At 35.3% G+C, this 21,658-nt stretch overlaps 2 protein-coding genes and 1 long non-coding RNA gene across 7 annotated transcripts in view; 2 read left to right on the top strand and 1 right to left on the bottom strand.

Annotated features, from left to right (window-relative positions):
* The window catches only part of LOC125673557 (uncharacterized), a 142,389-nt gene extending 123,697 nt beyond the window's left edge, over positions 1–18,692 (top strand). For all 5 annotated transcript variants that reach the window (XM_056159774.1, XM_056159776.1, XM_056159775.1 and 2 more), the window contains 3 exons: positions 9,082–9,288; positions 10,647–10,762; positions 16,777–18,692. In XM_056159774.1, the coding sequence (XP_056015749.1) occupies positions 9,082–9,288; positions 10,647–10,762; positions 16,777–18,027 (1,574 nt within the window). In that variant the 3' untranslated portion in view covers positions 18,028–18,692. The remainder of the gene's footprint in view (positions 1–9,081; positions 9,289–10,646; positions 10,763–16,776) is intronic.
* Positions 1–21,658, bottom strand: part of LOC130053130 (uncharacterized) — a 205,817-nt gene that overhangs the window by 108,535 nt on the left and 75,624 nt on the right. The gene's annotated exons all lie outside the window — the stretch shown is intronic.
* Positions 10,796–14,337, top strand: LOC130053131 (uncharacterized). Its single transcript, XR_008801617.1, has 3 exons — positions 10,796–12,074; positions 12,968–13,053; positions 13,158–14,337. It is a non-coding gene; the product is annotated as an uncharacterized LOC130053131 (long non-coding RNA).

The raw sequence follows: 21,658 nt of genomic DNA, 5'->3' as shown, positions 1-21,658 counted from the left end.
AGCGTTTGACGATGGAACTGTCACTACCTGTTTTAACGATTAAGGTCTGTCCCGGCCGGGAGTCGAACCCCGGCCTTCTGCATGCGGGGCGAACGCTCTAACCTCTAGGCAACCAGCAGCGGTCACTATGTCGTATAAACAAAGTAATGCCTCACTGTGTCGTATAAACAAAATAATACCTCACTATGTCGTATAAACAAATTAATGCCTCACTATGTCGTGAAAACAAAGTAATACCTTACTATGTCGTATAAATAAATTAATGGTTCACTATGTCATATAAACAAAGTAATGTAGTGATCAGATGGGTTTAGCCACCGGTGTACAGCTACAGAGAGCTCGGTTAGTAAAGATTCTGACAAGAGATCCATGGGGGATGGCGAATGTCGGTCTGTTCCGTCGCACTTTTTCCCTTCCGATTACAATAGCATTTCCTATGTTAGGTTTGTTTATCATTGATTTTCCGGTATCTATTAAGATAATTGAATATAAGGAAGACGGTTATTTCAAAGTAACATCGGCGATGGAAAAAGGGGGGTGGTGGTAAAAAGGCATGACGAATTACACCACAAATATCGGGAATACACGAGTATATTTGCATGAAATATGAAATGATTTGGGCCACGGCCAGTGGGCCAGGAAAGTACAAATTTACATGAAAGCTCCCTGACATGTGTAGATTCACGTTTGTTAAAATCATGCCCTCGGGAATAGGATGAAACCACAATAGGGTATCAAAGTTTTGGATAGAAATATAGAAGGAAAATCTTTCAAAATCATTTTCTCAAGAACCACTGGACCAGAAAAGAAAGCTTCCTGACATAATGGAGATTCATATTTGTTTAAACCATGGTCCCAGGGGGTGGGATAGTGCCATAACAGGTGATCAAAGATGTACATGGTAATATATTGTGAAAAATCTGTAAACCATTTCTCAAGAACCACTGAACCAAAAAAGTTTGCATTTACATGAATGCTTCCTGACATAGTACAGATTCAAGTTTGTAAAAAAAAAAAAAAAAAAAAAAAAAAAAAAACACCTGGGGTAGGATGAGGCCACAATAGGTATAAAAGTTTTACATGCGAATATGTAGGGAACTCTTTAGATATTTGCCATGGTAACTCAGGTGAGCGATGTGGTTCATGGGCATCTTGTTTATTCATAAAATTTAAAGTTTCTCTACAATAGAATATGTGTATAAAAGAAAATGGGAAGACATGCATTTGCCATGGACATGTTCGCCAATTCAAAAAATAATCTATATCATAACAATCTTATTTAGCAAATAATTATTTGTTATAAAAGTGGAAATCACTGTGCGTTTTATCATCGTACCTACACCCGTGATTTCTCATATAAATATTAGCAATTTTGGTTGAATATACCAGCTAAAAGATACAAATTATCATTAGTTTGTTAACTTTAAAAAAAAAAAGCTTAGTGCTTGAAACTGCTTGAAACATTCCTCGAACTTTTTGATTGAGCTCGATATTCGCGTAAGCTTTTTTCGTAAAACAAGCGATACAACTAAAATGTTGCTAGCCAACTCGCACCCTGACTGACTCGTACCCAGGTCACCTCGAACCCAATAGGTCAACCCGTAACCAAAAGGCAAGAGTCAACCCGTACCCAAGAATCTTGGTACGAGCTGACTTATGCTTTTGAGGGGTAGAAGTGAAGTCACATCCTTGGTAAATTTTGAAGTGCAATCCCCTTCCCTTGTTTTTGTAAAATGTATTTATAAATAACATCTACAATATGCACTTTTACAGATAATTTTCTATGATAGATAATAAAAATCCTTCAAAACCTTGTTTTACAAAATAATGAAATATCAAAGTGACATTTTACGCATTATTATAAAAAAAAAAATGTACTTAGAGTTGTCTTGCATGAAATACAGGAGTGTCGCACTATGGTGAAGGATGAGGAATGACCATCATTCTGTTTTCATATAGGTTCTCATTCGGCATGGAGACAATCATTTAGAATATCTCGTAATTGCCTCTGAATTTAATATAGATACTATTACCCCCCCCCCCCCCCCCCCCCAAGAAACCGTCTCGTTTGTAGGCGTTTGTCAACGTCATTAATTAAATTGCAATGTCTAGATTATCACCATTAATCGCAAATTGAATCATTTCGAAAATTTTGTCCGTCGCTTAAATAAAAACCCAATTAATTTCAAATTCCAGATACGTATGCGCATATACGCTTGTAAGTAAAATATCGCTTAGGTATTAGTTGTCAACAATTTAAGAGGGGGCAACTCGTACCCAGAGTTGACTCTTGCATTTTGGTTACGAGTCGACCTAATGGGTTCAAGTTGACCTGGGTACGAGTCGGTCAGGTTACAGGTTGACCAGCTGTACCCCTGGAAACATGAAATCGCGATCGGCAACGCAGTTTGTTTTTCGCGTTATACCTTGAATATGGGGTGAGAGAAAATTGATGTTCCTTTCAGATTTTTCTCACGATTTTCGCAATTATGGACCAACTGATAATTGTTTTTGATATGTTTCTACCTTTGCATCTTACGCAGAACTAGATTGTTTTCTGTTTTATTTGAATTCTCATTTGACATTTCCATCGAAGCGTAACGTGCAACTAATAGTAAAGTGAGAGTTCATGCTTTACTTTATGAAAAAAGAATATTTCAAATTACACAATTCAGTTTTCATTGTCATAATGAAACAAGTGCTCTAGTCCTAGGGTGTGTATCATACCCCACATTTTTATGCCCCCCCCCCCCCTTTGAAAAAGAGGGGGCATATTGTTTTGCACCTGTCGGTCGGTCGGTCTGTAGACCATGTGTTGTCCGCTCAATATCTTGAGAACCATTCACTTGATGATAATGATATTTCATATGTGGGCTAGTTATGAGTAGAAGAGGATCCCTATTGTTTTTCAGATCAAAAGCTCAAAGGTCAAGGGTCAATCTACTCTGGACATAGGAATATAATGTCCGCTCAATATCTTGAGAACCCTTTGCTTGAAAGACATCAAACTTGGCACACTGGTACATCCTAAAGAGTAGATGACCCCTCTTGATTTTGAGGTCATATAGTCAAAGGTCAAGGGTCAAACTGGGCATAGGAATATACTGACCATTCAATGTCTAGAGAACCCTTTGCTTGACAGACATCAAACTTGGTAAGCCAGTACATCTTCAGAAGAAGATGACCCCCATTGATTTTGAGGTCATATGGTCAAAGATCAAGGGTCAAACTGGACATAGGAATATACTGTCCGTTAAATATCTCGAGAACCCTTTGCTTGACAGACATCAAACTTGATACACTGGTACATCTTCAAGAGAAGATGACCTCTATTGATTTTGAGGTCACAAGTTTAAAGGTCAAGGGTCAAACTGGACATAAGAATATACTGTCCGTTTAATATCTTGAGAATCCTTTACTTGACAGACATCAAACGTGGTACACTGTTACGTCTTCAGGAGAAGACGACCCCTATTGATTTTCAGATCACATGGTCAAATGTCAAGGGTCAAACTGGACATTGGAATATACTGTCTGCTCCATATCTTGAAAACCCTTTGCTTTACAGACATTAAACTTGGTACACTGGTACATCTTCAGGAGAAGATGACACCTATTGATTTTGAGGTCGCGTGGTCAAAGGTCAAGGGTTAAACTGTACATAGGAATATACTGTCCGCTCAATATCTTGAGAACCCTTTGCTTGATAGACATCAAACTTGGTACACTGGTACATTTTCAGGAGAAGATGACTACTAATTATTTTAAGATCACATGGTCAAAAGTCAAGGGTTAAATTGAACATAGGAATATACTGTCCGTTCAATATCTTGAGAACCCTTTGCTTGACAGACATCAAACTTGGTACACTGGTACATCTTCAGGAGTTGATGACCCCTATTGATTTTTAGGTCACATGGTCAATCCACTCTTGACATAGGAAGATATTGTCTGCTCAATATTTTGAATTGATGATACTACTCTCAATTAAAGAGACACTACAGCTCATTTTGCGCAAAAATCATGAAATGACAATTTTCCCAGCGCTTTCTCAATTTTTGTTGCATTGTTGAAAGTATGAACTTTGCGAAAATAACACTTATCTAAAGTTAAAAATTATCGTTTTAACGTAAAAATTAATACTTTTTGATGGCCTATACACAAAATATCGAGTCTCCTCCTTTCAGTCTTCAGATGCATGCGCATAGACAGTAAACAGTGCAGCATGTCGTCCAGAGAGAGAAAGTGTAGTTGATAGATCTAGAATTTTGACAGATTCTGTGAGAAAAGAGGTAAAATTAGAATGAGATAAAACTCATACGTGAAATAAAATTTACCTTGGTATCAGTTTGACCGTTGGAAAACAAAGAGCTCGGAAAAACACATGTAACTCAGTGGCGGATCTAGGATTTCCGAAGAGGGGTGTGAAAGTCAAAGATTAGCCAAAGTAATCGGCCATTCTGGTGCAAAATTTGGATTTTCATTCACAATCTGTGGGGTAAAAAGGGAGGGGGATCCTGGCCCCCTAAATCTGCCATTGAGACTAGCTGCGAAGACACCACGTTTAAAAGTAAGTGCTATTTTTATCTGAACACGACACGTGTTAGTTGTAAAAACATCGGTCAGTGGGAACATGGAAGGTTTCTGTTGAAATAATGATTTATAATTACTTATTACAAGGAGCAGGGGATAATCTTATACTTGAAAGGTGAGTGTGGACCCCCTTGAAGGGGAATTTAAATAATTTCCTACAGAACACCTTTGCTGTCATTCAAAACCACGTGATGTAAATAAGCATTCAAAAGTCCGAGTCAGCATGAAGAAACCTTTGAATTCCGAACGATCTTCAAAGCGCAGTTGAGAGTAAATTGATGCATCCCAATTGTTCAAAATTGTCAGTATCGATATGAAATTTATCATTTTATCAATACATGGTTTTAAAAACACTTTATTAAAATGTGGAAAATGAGCTGTAGTGTCTCTTTAAATGAGGTGTGTGTATAACCCTTTTCAATTTTGCACCATGAGAGGCATATGTGTTTTACAAACATCTCTTGTTCAAATAACGATTTGATTTGTCCAGTTCTCAAAAATGGTGAATAACACGTCAAGTAGATGCGATCTGATGCAAATATTATTATACTAATCTTTCATAATGTCAGAAAATTATGATAAAAAGTACAAATGATCAGGATTTCTAATTGTTTCAAAACAGAATCAAGTTTATTTTGTATGTACCCATGGTAGACAAGCCGTTCTTGCTTTTCCCTAAGTTATGTGAAAACTTTGGAATATTTGAATAGATTATAAAAGTGACAAGAATGATAGACACGCGTTCCGTCATTTTTTCATCGGTTTATTTTATTTGTCAGTGTGCCGCTTTAGTTCGGTCATATGACGGCGAATTTGGACAACTGAATTCTGCCCATTGTATCAATTCCAATATATAACCAGTGACGGATCTGTTTGGGGAGAAAAACAGTTCTAGAGATTATTGATTGATTGTATCTTGCTTAACGTCTCGCTCGAGAATTTTTTACTTATATGGAGACGTCACCAAGAGCGGTGTAGGGCTTCAAATTTAGGCCTATGCTCAGCGCTTAAGGCCATTGAGCAGTGAGGGTTCTTTAGCGTGCCACACCCACTGTGACACGGGATATCTGTTTTTAAGGTCATCTCCGAGGACCTGTGACATTCACACCTGATACCGAGCGTTTGGCGATGGAACTGTCACTACCTATTTTAACGATTTAGCTCTGTCGCGGCCGGGATTCGAACCCCGGCCTCCTGCATGCGAGGCGAACGCTTTAACCTCTCGCTCACCGCGTTATAGAGATTGCACCCATTGTATGGTTGAACATTGTTATAGAGATTACGCGCACTCTATGGTTGAACATTGTAAAAAAAAAAAAAAGGAAACATAGTCAATGTTAGCCATTTTGAGGCTTCAGACACCCCCCTCCCCACCCCCCTTGCTTTGAAAATTTTTAGATTCGCTCTTATACATCAAATAATCTGGTTATGTAGCTATTTCATTCATTAGGTCTGGTAGATAAACAAATAGCGAGATGCTCCCAGACTTCGCGGCAGTACGCACTGTAACATATAATTATAAATGTGAAAATGAAAATGGCATTATTTAATTCATATTTCAATAAATGTGGTGTATTTGAAGAACAAAGTAGGTGTTTTATAAACATCATGATTCAGTTCTGATGCTGAAATAGTATAGTGTAATTGTCTGTGTTTAGTTCTTTCGATGGTTGTCCTCTACAATACAGCCGTAAGCTAAACATATGTTTATTACTATCATGTCTTTATTCTATGACTTGATTTGTAGGAGTAAATGTTTTGAAGTAGGAAAGAGGGTATCACCTGCATTTGATTTAGATGGTAGTCTTGAATGTACTTTTCCAATTAAAATGCAACTAGAGCCTATTTAATATCCTTCGAACTATTTGAGTTAGAACTTCCATATTGTGTAGATTTTACATGGCAAGACCTATAATTTCATACCATTACATATGACCTTGTGACCTTAACTTTCTTTAGCTACAATAGTAAGATCATGTTGGCACTTTGATAATGTCGTGGCCCTCTGGGGGCAAGGCTGCAGCCACAATGAGGAAATAATGGGAATAAAGATCCCAATAAAAATATATTTATAAATCACGAGAAGTTTTCAACAGCAGTACCAATGCAAATCAAGTGAGCGATTTGGCCCATAGTCCTCTTGCTGCAAATGCATAAAACCGTGAACTGCCACGATTCATACCGGTATACATTTTGTAAAGCGCTAAACTGATTATATATCTTAAATAAAAAAGTGAGGATAACGAACAGTAATTAATTCCATAAATTTTCTTAATAATGCAAAATAAAGAACAAGGCAACCACGGAAGACCAAGCGAGGCTAATCATCACCATGGATACCGGGTAACACTGATTTTACAAATCACATGTATAAAAAAAGCCAAAAATATCTAAAACGATTGGAACGAGGGTTAATTTGAAATTTGATATGCGCAAAATTGACATCTACTTGTAGACGAAATGCACGGAGATACACGGTAGGGGTACATATCTACATGAATCTAAACATGTTCCTGAACCTGTATCTATGATTACTCGTCTACAATACTCAACTAACAATCGACATGTACATTTGAATATGTGGACTAGACTGACACTATTTTTTTTTTTACAATGGATGCCAGAGGTTACGCTGCGCCAAGTCATACACTGTATGTATCTTGCCGTGAACCTCTAGCATGCTGGAGTAGGTTGAGACCTTACAGTTTATATCGCTCTACATTTAATAGAACAAATCTTAACATATCTGTCACTAAACTCGTGACGAAATATTCTTTCAAACATTTATTACAGCCCCATGATGCCCGAAAATTCGGAACTTTAAATGATTTTGTTTCTTGACATAGCCACGTTAGATAGCCCGTCAAATTGATACAGTTTTGAAACAAAAAAATGTTTAAATGTGAACTGATATGATCACACCTATTTTTAGTTAAGTATTTGGGATGAAATCACCCCCAGCTTGGTAATATGATAATAATTCAAATAGGTTTAAATACTGAACTAGACTTTCGGCCCCTTTTCTCTGATTTTACACTTAGCTATTGGTGAGAGCGTGGCCCAGACTAGACTTTCATAATAGACGCCTCAGATACTCAAGAGCATATTTTATGTCTATGTGAATTAATAAATGCATTTAAAAATCATCTTAATTATTCGTGTTATGATAAATGAAAACCGAATGCTTACTTCATATTGGATAATATGAATCAATACGAAAATTAAAGCGGTTCGACTTGACTGGCTACCTAGCATAGCTATGTCAACAAAAATCATTTGAAGCTGTGGGTGTTCGGTTTGCATGGAACTTTAAATCAATGAATATCTAAAGGTATGTTTTAACACAAGTAAGTTGAGATATATGGTAGGAACGTTCGCGAAATAGAAAACCTTGAATTTACTTCAACCGTATTAAAACGATTAATTTTTACCGAACTGGGGTGATTTCATCCGAAATATTTAGCTCAAGATATTTGTGGGGATATTTGTACACTAAGATATTCTTAAAAAGTACAAGTATAAAGATGAACCGAGATTGATTTGACTGGCTACGTGTACTTAACTAGGCTATGTCAACACATGTAGTCATTTGAAACTGCGAGTTTTCGGGTCGCATGTGGCTTTATTGAATGTTTGAAGGTATGTTTGGATTGCTTGATTGATTGAATATTGTTTAACGTCCCGCTTGAGAATATTTCACTCATATGGAGACGTCACCATTGCCGGTGAAGGGCTGCAAATTTTAGGCCTATGCTCGGCGCTTATGGTCATTCAGCAGTGAGGGATCTTTATTGTGCCACACCTTCTGTGACACGGAACCTCGGTTTTTGCGGTCTCATCCGAAGGACCGTTCCATTTAGTCGTCTCTTACGACAAGCAAGGAGGTACTGAGGACCTATTCTAACCCGGATTCTCTTTGGACACAAGTATAGTAGGGAAATATTGTTAGGGACTGTTTGATTTTGAATGTTTGAGACGACAATGCAAGAATACAGCGATACAAGGCTTCAACAGTGCACATTGGTTTCTGTGCCGTCTTTTTATAAAGGGTTTGATCTGCAGCTCGATCTTTGGTTTGTCCCAATATTTCCCAGAGAACGGGAAATCTGTCTTTAGGATCACTCCTTGTATATGGATGCATATTAATTATTGACAACATTTTTTGGACACTGGTACAGATTTGCATGCATTTGAAACTCACAATGTGAAACTTATACGGTACCAATTTTGATGCACCAGATGCGCATTTCGACAAATAATGTCTCTTCAGTGATGCTCAACCGAAATGTTTGAAAAGAAGTTTTAGATCTAAATATAGCCAAAAACAGCGTGCCAAACAAGTGGAGCCAAATTCGTCCAAGGATAAGAGCTATGCATGAGGGAGATAATCCTTCTTCTTCAATATAAGTTGGTTATGCGACCTTTAATGTAACCAATATGATTCTAATCTCGTCATATCTGTCAGAATAATGATCATCATTTTTTCAGCTAAGAAAACGCCGGGCGGTGATCAGAAGACCTTGAGTGTCTTTGACTTTGCAGGACAGTGTCCGTACTACGCCTGTCATCAAATTTACCTGACCAGAAGAGCTTTCTACATGTTGGTAGTGGACGCCTCTAAATATCTGGACCAGGTGGTGGATAAGAGTGTATGTGACCAGGACGGCACCGTGTTTTCTGGGTGGACATACAAAGGTGGGATTTTTCACTGATTGATTTATCATTAACGTCAGTTTTCATATCTGCAATCTGCATCAATTTATGTATGCAAATGCTAGAAAGTTACATTATGATACTCACACACATAATTGCAAGAAGCATTCGATTTTTTCAACGTAGAAATGAGTTACAGTAATTATGTAGAATATGCGTACTACACTATAACCCTTACATGATCTCATATTCAGTATACATGTTACATGTATACAAGTATTTGTACAACTAACAATATGGATGGGCTTAAATTGCATTCTATTTGGTATGCTCAACTTTTTCTTTTAGTTTTTAGCTGAAAAGTAAGATGAATAGCTTTAGAAATACCCTTAGTAAGAATCACTCCACTACAAGAGCTGTGACTTAAATATTTTCGTTATAGAACTAGTACCACAAGAACAAGAATACACATATAGGTTAAATTTCTGTTTCCCACATTTGATGACCGCAGGGTCAGGGTCAGTCTGTAGCCAAACCTAGCAATGAAAATAATTCTTTAATCATTTTTCTCTCAAAATAACACAGGGACAAACTGATATTTATGCATCCTCAGACTGTGTAGATTCAAACATCAGGACCTCGGGAAGTCGGTGGCTGTAAGACTTCAGGGAAGGGACATTCTTTGAAATGATTCCATACCTTAAAATTCCCAAAGGCTCCTTAGTATGAATATTTAGTAATCTTTATATAGAGAAGAGTTCAGTTTGCTCACAGCATGATCCTAGATCCGGAGTAAGATGTTAGTACATGTTGGAAGTTTTATATAGAAATAGTAACTTCATTTTGTAGTACACATTTTCAAAACAATACGCGTGTATCCTTATGAAGTTCTACAAAGGAAAATATAAAACGGAAAACCTATTTAAGGTAGTACCAAACACCTGTCAAATATTTGTTTTCACTAGTATCTTCTTAAATTAATTAACTGAATAAAATAGACTTAAAGCCCCACCTCCACCCCCACTCCAAAACAACAACCAAAAAAAAAAAAAAAAAAACATTTTGGCAAAATCGTATTCTTAAGAATCTCATGTAGGGTACATTTGCGTTTGTTCACATCCAGGTTTCAAGGCCAAGGTTCACGGGACTGATTGGTCTCTCCTTTTGAAATCATTTTCCAAAATTTTCCAAATACATAAAATTATCTCATGCTTATCCTCTCTCAAATGCATCCAAATTTTGCGAACTCTACAATCTAATCCAGAGGGAGTTTTTATCGGATAACAGCACCTGCATTCGGTAAAACTGAATCATGAATAAGTATATGCTTCTACTGTATGAATTGAAGACTATTTTGTCTTTTGGATAAAGTCTGTACACACCTACTGTATGAATTGTAGACTACTTTGTCTTTTGGATAAAGTCTATACATACCTACTGTGGGACAGAAAAGGAGGGCGAACCAGACCCGGAAGTCACCATTGTGGCAACGCACTGGGACAAGAATGTCTATCAGGTAATATGTATATGCGTATACACATGTACGTGTTTATTACTGATTAATTAATCAGAATACGCGGATCCGGATGGAGTGGAGTAATGGGTTGTATGTTTGTTATACACCCTGGTGAATTTACATCCATTAAAGAAAACATAAGATAAATATTTAACTACGATTTAATAAAGACAAAAATGTGAAATCAAAGAAAGAAATGATAAAACATAAATAACAGTTTTAAATTTAGAATTCTAAATATTAACCATGGTTTGTTGTCAAGGGATGTTTTCAATGTATTGTGATTGAATGTCTCAGTATGTTTCTTAGATTGTGACATACCCAAGAAAGGTCTCAAAGAAACACTTTCGGTGGTTCCATAGATTGATATACCATACTCACGGTGGTTACATAAATTGGCATATGTGAAAAGTATCAAACAATCAGATGAAGCATATATAGAATACATCTTGAAAAACGTTCACAATCTGTAAAATGTTAAGAACAATATGAACATTTGAATTTAGCAGAAGAGCACCAGTTGAGCTAGCAGAGTTCAGGTTTCCGTATCCTTCACTGACTACTGTCTGTTTAAAGATGCAACCCATTTGTCACTATAACCCAATTAACTCAAGCTGGAAATAGAAATATTGTTAATTTTGGGTGTTTCCCGGCGTACTGGAAAGCGTCTGAAAATTGTGACTCAAGGAACACTTCTCGAAAGAGACGTTAAACAAGATATAATCAATCAATCTTCAGGAAGAACAGGGACTATACTGACATTTCCTCCCTTTCTAAAGAACTAAGCTAGAAAAAACTCTACAAGTCTATGAGTTCCCGGGAGCCTCCTTCTGGAAAATGCGAGGCCTTCGAAAACACGGGTACCTTAAGGTAGCGACGGATAGCAACCACGTGATCAGTAAAAATTGTGTATTTTCACGTGAATTCATTTTCCGGAATTCCTTACTCCGTCATAGAATAGTCGAAAAACAAAAAGGGGTTCCGAAAGTGTTTGTTGCTGTGACTGACTCGCCTAGAGAAAATATGCACGTACCACATAAGTATACGTCAATATCTGTAATAATGGTAGATGAAATGTTTCATCTGTGTGAAACTTTTTGCTAATCGAAATGTTAAACCAACCACCAATCCATGTACATAGATGCGCAACGTAAACAAAGTTGTTGGTTGATACATCGTAATGTCCGAGTGCAGCATGCTGCGAGATTAAATACTGTTTATACAGTCATTGAGAGGCTAAACAAAGTTTCTTGCAAGAAGAGGAAGTTGGTGGATGCATTCAACTTGGACAACGAAATCATAGTTTCGTTTGGTGAGTGAAAAAAATGCCATAAATTTGTATTCAAAAGTTCAACTCACATTTCCTCTGCTATTTCACAACGCGATTTGTAATAACATCTGTAAGTTTAAACACACGACATACACAGTAGATGTATTATTTTGTATGTATATATGTATTCCATGTGTGCTTAAAATGTAACTCCCACCTGTGCATGTGATTGTAAACGAACGGATGTCATGTAAATGTATACCACATTTGTAAACATGGGCTCTCACAACTCTTTTATTAAGAAAATATCGTTATGAAAATAACCGTTACGAAAATAACATACCTTGAACTACATGTATAAAAGTAATGAAAAACAAATATCTGTATAGACCTACTATCTAGGGGTATGAGGAAACCGGATAGAAAGTGGAGGAGGGGAGGGGGGGGGGCATGTGTTGAATTATAATTCCCTAGACTATAGTGTGTATACATATACTATTACTTTGAAATTTCAGTGACCTAAGAAATATATCAAACCTGAGGTTTCGTGTTTCACACAAACATGTAGGGTTGGCAAAAACTTTTTAAAAATAATGTAAATTAATCACAAGTCTGCATATGCCCTCTCATAGGCAAATGTATGCACTGTATGTATAAGTAAGATATGTATACTACACGTATGCCCTTCTCTTGACCCACATTTTGTAAATAAAACAGATATGATAAGTCTATGGCAGTTTATGAAAACATATATACATATATACATGTCATCTCATATTGCAATTTATAATTTTGAAACATCAGTATAAAAATGTTCACTGAATATGTGTTGCGACACAATTTTAAAATTCACATTGTCTGATGCAGTCTAATTACTCAATGGTATAATATAGACCTAACTGTGCAAATATTAATTATGATGATCTTTTTTCTAGGCATCAGTCTGAGGACCAAGGGAGGTTAGATAGGACCAGTGCAGGTTGATGTGAATTTCGAGTCAACAAGTATAACAGCAAGAGAGGTACTATATTTTCTTTTGATAAACATTTGTAAAGACAATTCTGAGTATATCAGATATTCATCTTTTTTGCTATATTTAAATATATTTATCTATATTTTGAACAGGTACTCCATTTACAGTGATGATGACATATCCCCTGGACCCCCACAACTCCACAAATTTAAAAATGTTTGATCAAGTTCCGAAGATTAAAGAACTACTGCAAAATTGGGACTTGGATGAAAAACGTTAATTCACTTATATGAGCTCAGAGCAGTGGATGTTGTACAACATACTTTAAACTAAATTGTGAATTTGAGGGAAAACAAGTACATGTACTCGTGTATTACATGTACATGCCTTTTGAAAGACAATAATATTGCATAGATGTAAAGGAAATTTCAATGTTGATTATTCTTTCTTAGATATATTAGTAAAAAATGTGCACATGATAGAATATCAATTTTATAACTTCAATCAATGTGTTTGAATTTTCCTTGTAATTCAAAATTTAGTTGAAACATACATCATTGATACATTAATGTATATAAAATTTTTATAAAAGTTTCATAATGGAACTAATTCACCCCTCCCCCCCCCCCCCCCCCCCTTATACATACAGTGAACATAGACCTTCACCTGGGGAAATCTACTGTTAGTTAATGCAATATACATGTACATGCATTCTCAGTTATCCAATAGTGAGTTTTTGGTTCATTGTGAAACTACAATTAAAAATCTTAAACTTATGAAAGACACACTTATCTGTGAGGGCAAGATGACTCAGATGGACTTACATGTAGTGATTCATGGGCAGTCCATGGGTCTCTTTCCATTGATATTAATTATTTATTGAAATATGAAATGGTTATTTAAACATATTTGGTGTATTATACTGTATAGTGATATAAATTTCTATAAAAAAAATATGTATAAGTAATAGATTTGGTCCAGTTATTACAAGAAATTGTGTGAAAATAACTAAATATTTAGGCAATCATTGCGAGTGCAAAAAGGTCAACTGCAATAGCACACACTATATATCATTCTTAAATGGCTCATAGAAACTTCTAGTATTGTGAATTTGAATGCTCAATGTGGTAATTTGGGAATGCTTAATCATTTAAGGTCAATAGTTTATCTCTGCTGACTGTATCTCTTAAAATTCATTTCTAGAAGGGAGGGGGTAGGGTTACAAAATCTGACATAGTTTCAGATTAAACCTCATTTGGTATATTTTTTTCCATTCAATATTTTAGATACTACTTGACTTATTGTAAAAATGAAATAAAATCAGAAATTTTATGAGCAGAATTTTGTTGTTGTCAGAAAATGTATGCCTGGTAGTATTTGAGAAACGCCATATTTAGGGTAAATTTGGCCATTTGCCAAGTCGAATCATCCCAATGTTTTCCTTAGATGCATTTTGAATTTCTGATCAATGTTGATTATTTGTCTGTTTGTGTTTAATTTACATAACTATATATGACAAACAATATTTCTGGTGTCAATAAAAATTTTATTGGCTTCTTTGTTAATTTGCTCAATTTTGGCATTTTTTGCCTTTTGGGGCTGCAAAAGAGGGGATTTCAATCTCGCATTCCTAGAAAATTAACCTGATTACTTTTGTTGATTTTTTTATATGTTTTAGGATAAAGTCAAAATGTTATAAAAAATAAAATTGAAAAAAATTCAATGAGCGGTTTTTTTGGAGCTAGCTATCAATAGCTACCTTAAGGCAGGTTATGGAAATCTTTACTGGGATAAAATCAGCGAAAAAATGTGACGTCATAATTGAAATAAGTATATCACTAAGTATATACATGTATTGAATTCCGATTTTATTTTTTATGAAAGTTTTATTTATGCATAAAATAAACCATACAGCTACTAAGATCCAACGAAATTCGAAATATTATATTGCTGTAGTGTAATTTATGTCTTATCAATATGAAAGTAAACTGATGACGTCATGACTATACATCGAGTGACGTTGACACATGCAAGGTATTTGTTAATGTGTACCATGCAAATATCGACAAAATGTGGAGTATTTAAAATATATGATTTTGGATATATGGAATATATATGGGAAAGGCTGAGAATTTATTGATGTTATGAAGATATGTTGATGTCATTCATTGACAATTTTGTTTAACGGGAAAACATTATATTTATCATGTCGATCCGATTTTCATATGTCACACACTGAAAAAAAATTGCGGAAGTAGCACACTACGCCGTATACTTTTAGAGACTGTTTATACACCGTGTGAAAGGTCATAAACTAATGTACACAACAATTACTGATATAATCGTCTGTTAAGAAAACTTTTAAAGAAAACTGCATAGTATCAATGTAAAATATGGGCTATATGGTTTCGTGTTTAAGTGTTTAATAATTATTTCTTACTGAAAGTGGTAGGATTCTATCAATAATTCTGATATATTATGGGTGTTTTAACGCCAGTTAGACCAATATTTAAATCCTGGGGTAGTGTGGTACTTTCCATTTTCTATTAAGGTACATCCGTGATCTATTTATAACAGTCATGCAATGACGTCATACGGAAGAACATGTTTGTCATGTTGTTATGATACAAAATGTTCTCATGTAAATACCCAAAATAGTTTTTAAGAGTTGGTAGCTCCCTCTCTCTGTGTAGGACAAATTTTAAAAATTATGCAGTTTAAATACATACATGGAGCATGACCTGTCTTAACATACCCGCGTGTTATATCGACGACCTGCCTTAACATACCCGCGTGTTATATCTTAACATACCCGCGTGTTATATCTTAACATGCCCGCGTGTTACATCTTAACATACCCGCGTGTTATATCTTAACATACCCGCGTGTTACATCTTAACATACCCGCGTGTTATATCGACGCAGTGCAGTCTGATATCGATGATCTGTCTAAGCAACCGTATACTTGAGACAATAAGGAGGAAAGAGCTGCTCTTTAATATTTTAAAAACTCGCGACGAAATTGTCATAAAGAAAGCAGACAAAGGGTTTACCGTAGTTCTAGACAAAGAATCGTATATAACTGAGGTCAACAGACAGCTATCTAACGAGAAGTTTTATAAGAATCTGAATTCAGATCGTACAGTGGAATTTCAAGTCCTGCTAACTGAAACTCTTGTTCGCTAACCGTTCAGCGTTCACACACCATTTGTTTTGCGTTCGATCACTGTTCGTTCATCGTTGAAGTGGGATAGTAGAACGTTTCAGGGACTATGTATGCTTTATATTGATTTGAATTCGGTTTGAAGATATGTTATTGTATACATATACAAAGGGATCAGTTATAAGTTATAGCAACCTAGAAAAACTTTCCCATGGTATCTTTTACTGAATAGTTCAGTGTACTACCATTTTGAATTTGACAAGCGATTTGAAGCCAATTATTTGTGAATTTGATATTGGGTTTTATTTCATTTTGACCATTTTATAAGCATTACTGTTTTTGAAAGCATGGAATCTTAGGTGATTGAAGATTTAAATGTTTGTGAAACATACTTTAAGAATACGAGTCCTCACACATTTATTTTCGTTACTTACTTGACTTTTAGAGAATACAAATATGTCCATCATCACTATTCACATCATGTGAAGTTTAAACATTTAGTTCTTACATCACTGTTGAAATTGGTAATATTACATGGCATATAATCACTTATTATCTAGATAGAAGACTAAAAGATCTAAATGTATTTTATTTTATTTTCACTTCAGAATAACAAAGACAGCCTTCTAACCACTTTGCAGCACCTGTTCTCGACAAATTCTACCTTGGGTGCAACGTACATCAGAGAGGACAACATTTTCCTCACAAAGTTGTCAGAGGAATCTCCGATAGAAACATTGTCTGATTTAGAGAAACACATTGTTGAAATTGTTTGTCAAAAAAGATGGGCTGAAAACATTCCAAAAGAATGGGCCTTCATGGAAATCGAAATCCCCAAAACGAAATCCACAATAAGAATAAAGAGTATTCATGAAATACCAATCGAAGTGCGCCAAGCACAATACGATATGCTGAGATACTATCATGATGCCGGGAAAATCCTGTACTTTAACGAGACGGGCTTGCAGGATTTAATCATCATTGATGTACAGTGGTTTGTCGATGCATTTAAGAACATAATCACAGACAAACTACACAGGGAAGGAGTCAAGGCGATAATGAATGATTGGGACGAGTACTACCAGACAGGACACCTCAAAGACAGTCTTCTTACAGAGATCTGGCGGAAGAAAGACATCGAGCTACACCAAGAATTACTGGCGAAAGGCAGGGCAGCCATTGAGGATGACACATCAAAGGATCCACGGTATCTGCTTCCTCATAAAGACGAGATTCTCAGGTTTATGAACAGACTGGGGCTAATAGCCGTTGGTGGGGAGTATCACTATGTCCCATGCATGAACCGCAAAAATATTGATGAGAAATTTGCTAAAACCATTTCTGGATCAAAGAACAAATCTTCGGTTCTGATTTTTCAGTTTGATTTTTTGCCTTATTTTCTGTTCTATCAACTTGTTGTTTCATGTATGCAGTTGAAGAATTGGAAAGTACTTAGAGATAACAGGAAACTATGCCTTTACAAAAATGCGGCTCTGTTTTTCTCCACTGACCATCATATTGCAATATCCGTTACAGAAACGACAGTTCAGCTTCAGGTATACCTCCCAGGTACAGACAGAACTCTGGACGTAAAGCAAACCTGCGATATCCAAAGAGTAATAGAGGAAAAACTCCATGCAATTACATCATTGTCTCGCAGAGGAAAGGGGTATATTAGGGGTTTTATTTGTGAAAAGGGAATAGATCAGTCCACCATTACGGCAAACACAGAGTGTTTCATTTCCGAATCGGAAATAAAAGAAATACAAGGAGACAAAATCACGTGTCCTTTACATGGAGCTACGGATCATCATTTTATCGACAAGAACGAACTGACAAAATACTGGAAGACCAATTGAAATAAGAAGTAATGTTAAAAGCAGTTTGATTTATATTTTTTGCAGGTAGTGATGAATGACTTGTGAGACAGTGCTGTACAGATTTGATAAATCAAATTTCTTATACTGTTCATATAGCTTAACTATGCCTGGCAACATCAACTTGTAAAAATATATGACTTAGATACCAACAGTGACATTATGTTGATATGTATGTCGTTCTGATGCAAACACAAAACATCGTCATATTTGTCAATGTATAGCCTGAGATATCAACGCATGACTTATACATTTTAACCAGTAAATCCTACTGGTCATTTTAATATGTGACATTATAACAAATAACAAATAGTAACACTTAACAGCAATGGTATATTAAATACATGGACTTGTGGTATCCAGGAATTAGCAGCACAATCATACTATCTACTATCAACATAAAATGTTTTGATGATACTGTAAATTGTTTACTTCAATGGAAATGCGTCAATTTAGATGTATAGTGGTTACATTCCAAACATCATATAAGTGAATGATTAGGAATACAGCACGTGAGAATGATTGATCATTCAATCTGAGATTTAAACACAAACAAAAGTCAAAGGATTTACAATGTAAAACGGTTCATATGGTTTATTTGATATTTTAGAGTTTTCTATGCAGTCTCCAATAAATGTGTAATTATTCATTCTCTTTATTATTTAATGCTGCTGTGGTCTTTGATCTGATTAGCATTATTACTATTTTTAATTATATTCTGGAGTTCCCCATTTGATAATATATTGTTGGTCTTCCAGCGGTCTGTTGGATTACCCATGGACACGAATTGTGCTCCTTTGATAGCTGACGTGTATTTTAATTCATAGGAAGCAGAATACATTCAAAAACTTCAACGTGAGAAGAAAAAACAGTTTGTTATGGTCTTCAATTCGACATTAAGATATATCGACGACGTTTTATCTATTAACAATGATCATTTTTATTCTTATGTCTATTCGAAATATCGCAGTGAACTTGAAATGAAACATCACAGAGTCGTCCACTTTTGCTTGATACTTAGATATTTTATTGAAATTAGATATTAAAGCTGACATGAATTAATAAATACGTACACCTTTCTCATCTTATACGCCATATTTCTCCCAGGTAGCCTAATTTACTCTACCCGTATATACCCCAAATGTGATTGTCACACCTGAGTGATTTTTCTAGGTGGACTCGACCAGTGCACATCTCCGTTAGTAATATATAGGGAATGAGAAACAAATAAAATAACATTTTAAAACATTATGCTTTGCTCAAAATTACAAAATATTGATTGTATACTAATGCAACATTCTGGAAGTTTAGATAAGTTAGACGAAAATGGAAAAAAAAAAAAAAAAACCCAAACTTTTCTTGCATACTTGCAAGTGCATGCAATTATTTGCATTTTCTAATAAAATAAATGCGGATAAATCAATTGCCAATTGCATACTGATAGAATGGAATAGGCAAAGAGCATAAAATATATTATTCATATCAATTCTTGCAAAATAAAGGTGCATGCCATATGCATAATATGCAAAGCACAAGGTATAATCGCCAAACAAAGTATCAAATGCGGGCGTCTATTCAACAGGTATCGGAGATGTGCACTTACCGAAAATATTAGATTCTCTTTATTCTGATAAATCCCCGAAACAAAATGATAAACTCCATTTGTATCTCGTTAGAACTTTACAACACGTTGTCATTCCATTATACAGACTGCGACACACTTCACCCGTGCCAAACAGGGTGTCTTCAATCAGGAGAGATGTCAGAGTCGAAAATTTTCCTGTATTGAATGCTTGTCTGGTCGAGGTTTTGCAGTTTATAGAAATCGGGAATCTAATATCTGGTTGGATATATTGCGTGCACAATTCAAAATTTCTCGATGATCATATACAAACTTGGATATACAAATAAGGGAATAATGATCGAAAATATACATCTGTGTGCAAATGCGTGTATTACATTTGCAATTCATAATAAACAGTTCATTACACAAAGACACATATGAAAGGAAATTTATAAATGAAAATATAGTTTTGTTGTCTCTTTTGGAACCACATAATTATTTACGGTCTGTATGTCCATATTCAGAGAGAGAGAGAGAGAGAGAGAGCGACCGTCCTACTTCGATTTATAATATATCAGTTCACAGAAGGAAAGAAAATTGATCACTTATATAAATGTAATCTTACAAGCAATAAAAATTTCCAGCTATTTAAAAATTTGTGATTGACAATATATTGGAAACTTACAGTTGATGCTTATAATTGAATTCATTACAAGTTTAAAAAAAAAGAATATTAGTTTGAACTGTGCATGTAGAAAATACTGACTTTGTATGTTAGAATAACGGGAAAAAAGTAAATTGTCAAAAAAGTAGGAAAAGCAGACCAGCCTTCCTGCCACCCCAACCCCCTGTTTTCGTGCCTGAAACAACATATCAATTCGTGTTGAAAGAAAGGTGCATATTTACATTTCATTAAATTCCAAAAGGAGCTCGAATTTATGTGTTCCCCTATTAATTATTTTGTATGCAAGATTCGTTCCCGAATTTAGAATCATGCTTTCAGTCAGAGCAGAAATGAATTCATTTTGAAGTACATCTAGTTTGAATGCAAATGTTGGGTTCCTTCTTTTAATTTCATCAGACTCATTAGAAATCCCTCTCCCAAACTATGCAGCTTTGTTTTTATTGATATCTAAATCGGTATAAATGAATCCGGATATAAATTATATAACGTTTTTTCGTGATCATATAGATATTGATACTGATAATGAAAAACGAAAATGTTTATACTCTTGCCTTTTGCATATCCTACTAATGCATTACAGTATATTGACATTGTATCATATCAAATGAAACCTCAACACGAATTTTACTGATTTATGCATACTAACATCTTATCGAATACATTTGAATTTGAAATTTCTACGTACAGCGGTATGACCATTGCGCCAGTTCGTTACAAGCTTGAAAATACGGATGTATATTTAATTGCTGTTGTACAATTTAGAAATTCATTTCAAAATTAAGGATTATCTCCCTCATGCATAGCTCTTATCCTTGGACGAATTTGGCTCCACTTTTTGGCACGCTGTTTTTGGCTATATTTAGCTCTAAAACTTCATAGTTATTTCGGATTTCAAACATTTCGGTTGAGCATCACTGAAGAGACATTAATTGTCGAAATGTGCATCTGGTGCATCAAAATTGGTACAGTCTAAGTTTTACATCTAAAAAATGAAAATATTTATGAATAAATTACACTCAAGCCTCAAAGAAATCATTATGGCATGTTACAGAAACGTTAAAACACACAAATTGTATTTATGTATTCATGAATGAAGTTCCTACGCTTGAAAATACCTTGGTCTATATGCATTTTGTTTTGTGATTTTGGTTTACCATTCCTTACACTGTGTAAATGAAGGAAAACTTGGTAAAGGGTGCAATTCTACATGCACCACACAATTAGTATACATGCATGTGTTTCAAAGCAAAATGTACATGTAATATACAGACATGTATCGTCATTTTTCATGGGGGGGGGGGGGGGGGGGTAAAACAGGGGAAAGAATGGAAAATTGGATTCTTCAAAATATCTTGCCATTCAAA

The sequence above is a fragment of the Ostrea edulis genome, chromosome 3 (genome assembly GCF_947568905.1).
Source record: "Ostrea edulis chromosome 3, xbOstEdul1.1, whole genome shotgun sequence".
In the NCBI taxonomy this organism is placed as follows: Eukaryota; Metazoa; Mollusca; class Bivalvia; order Ostreida; family Ostreidae; genus Ostrea; species Ostrea edulis.
Note: the sequence above shows the minus strand (reverse complement) of the source record. Positions and strands in the feature narration are given on the sequence as shown.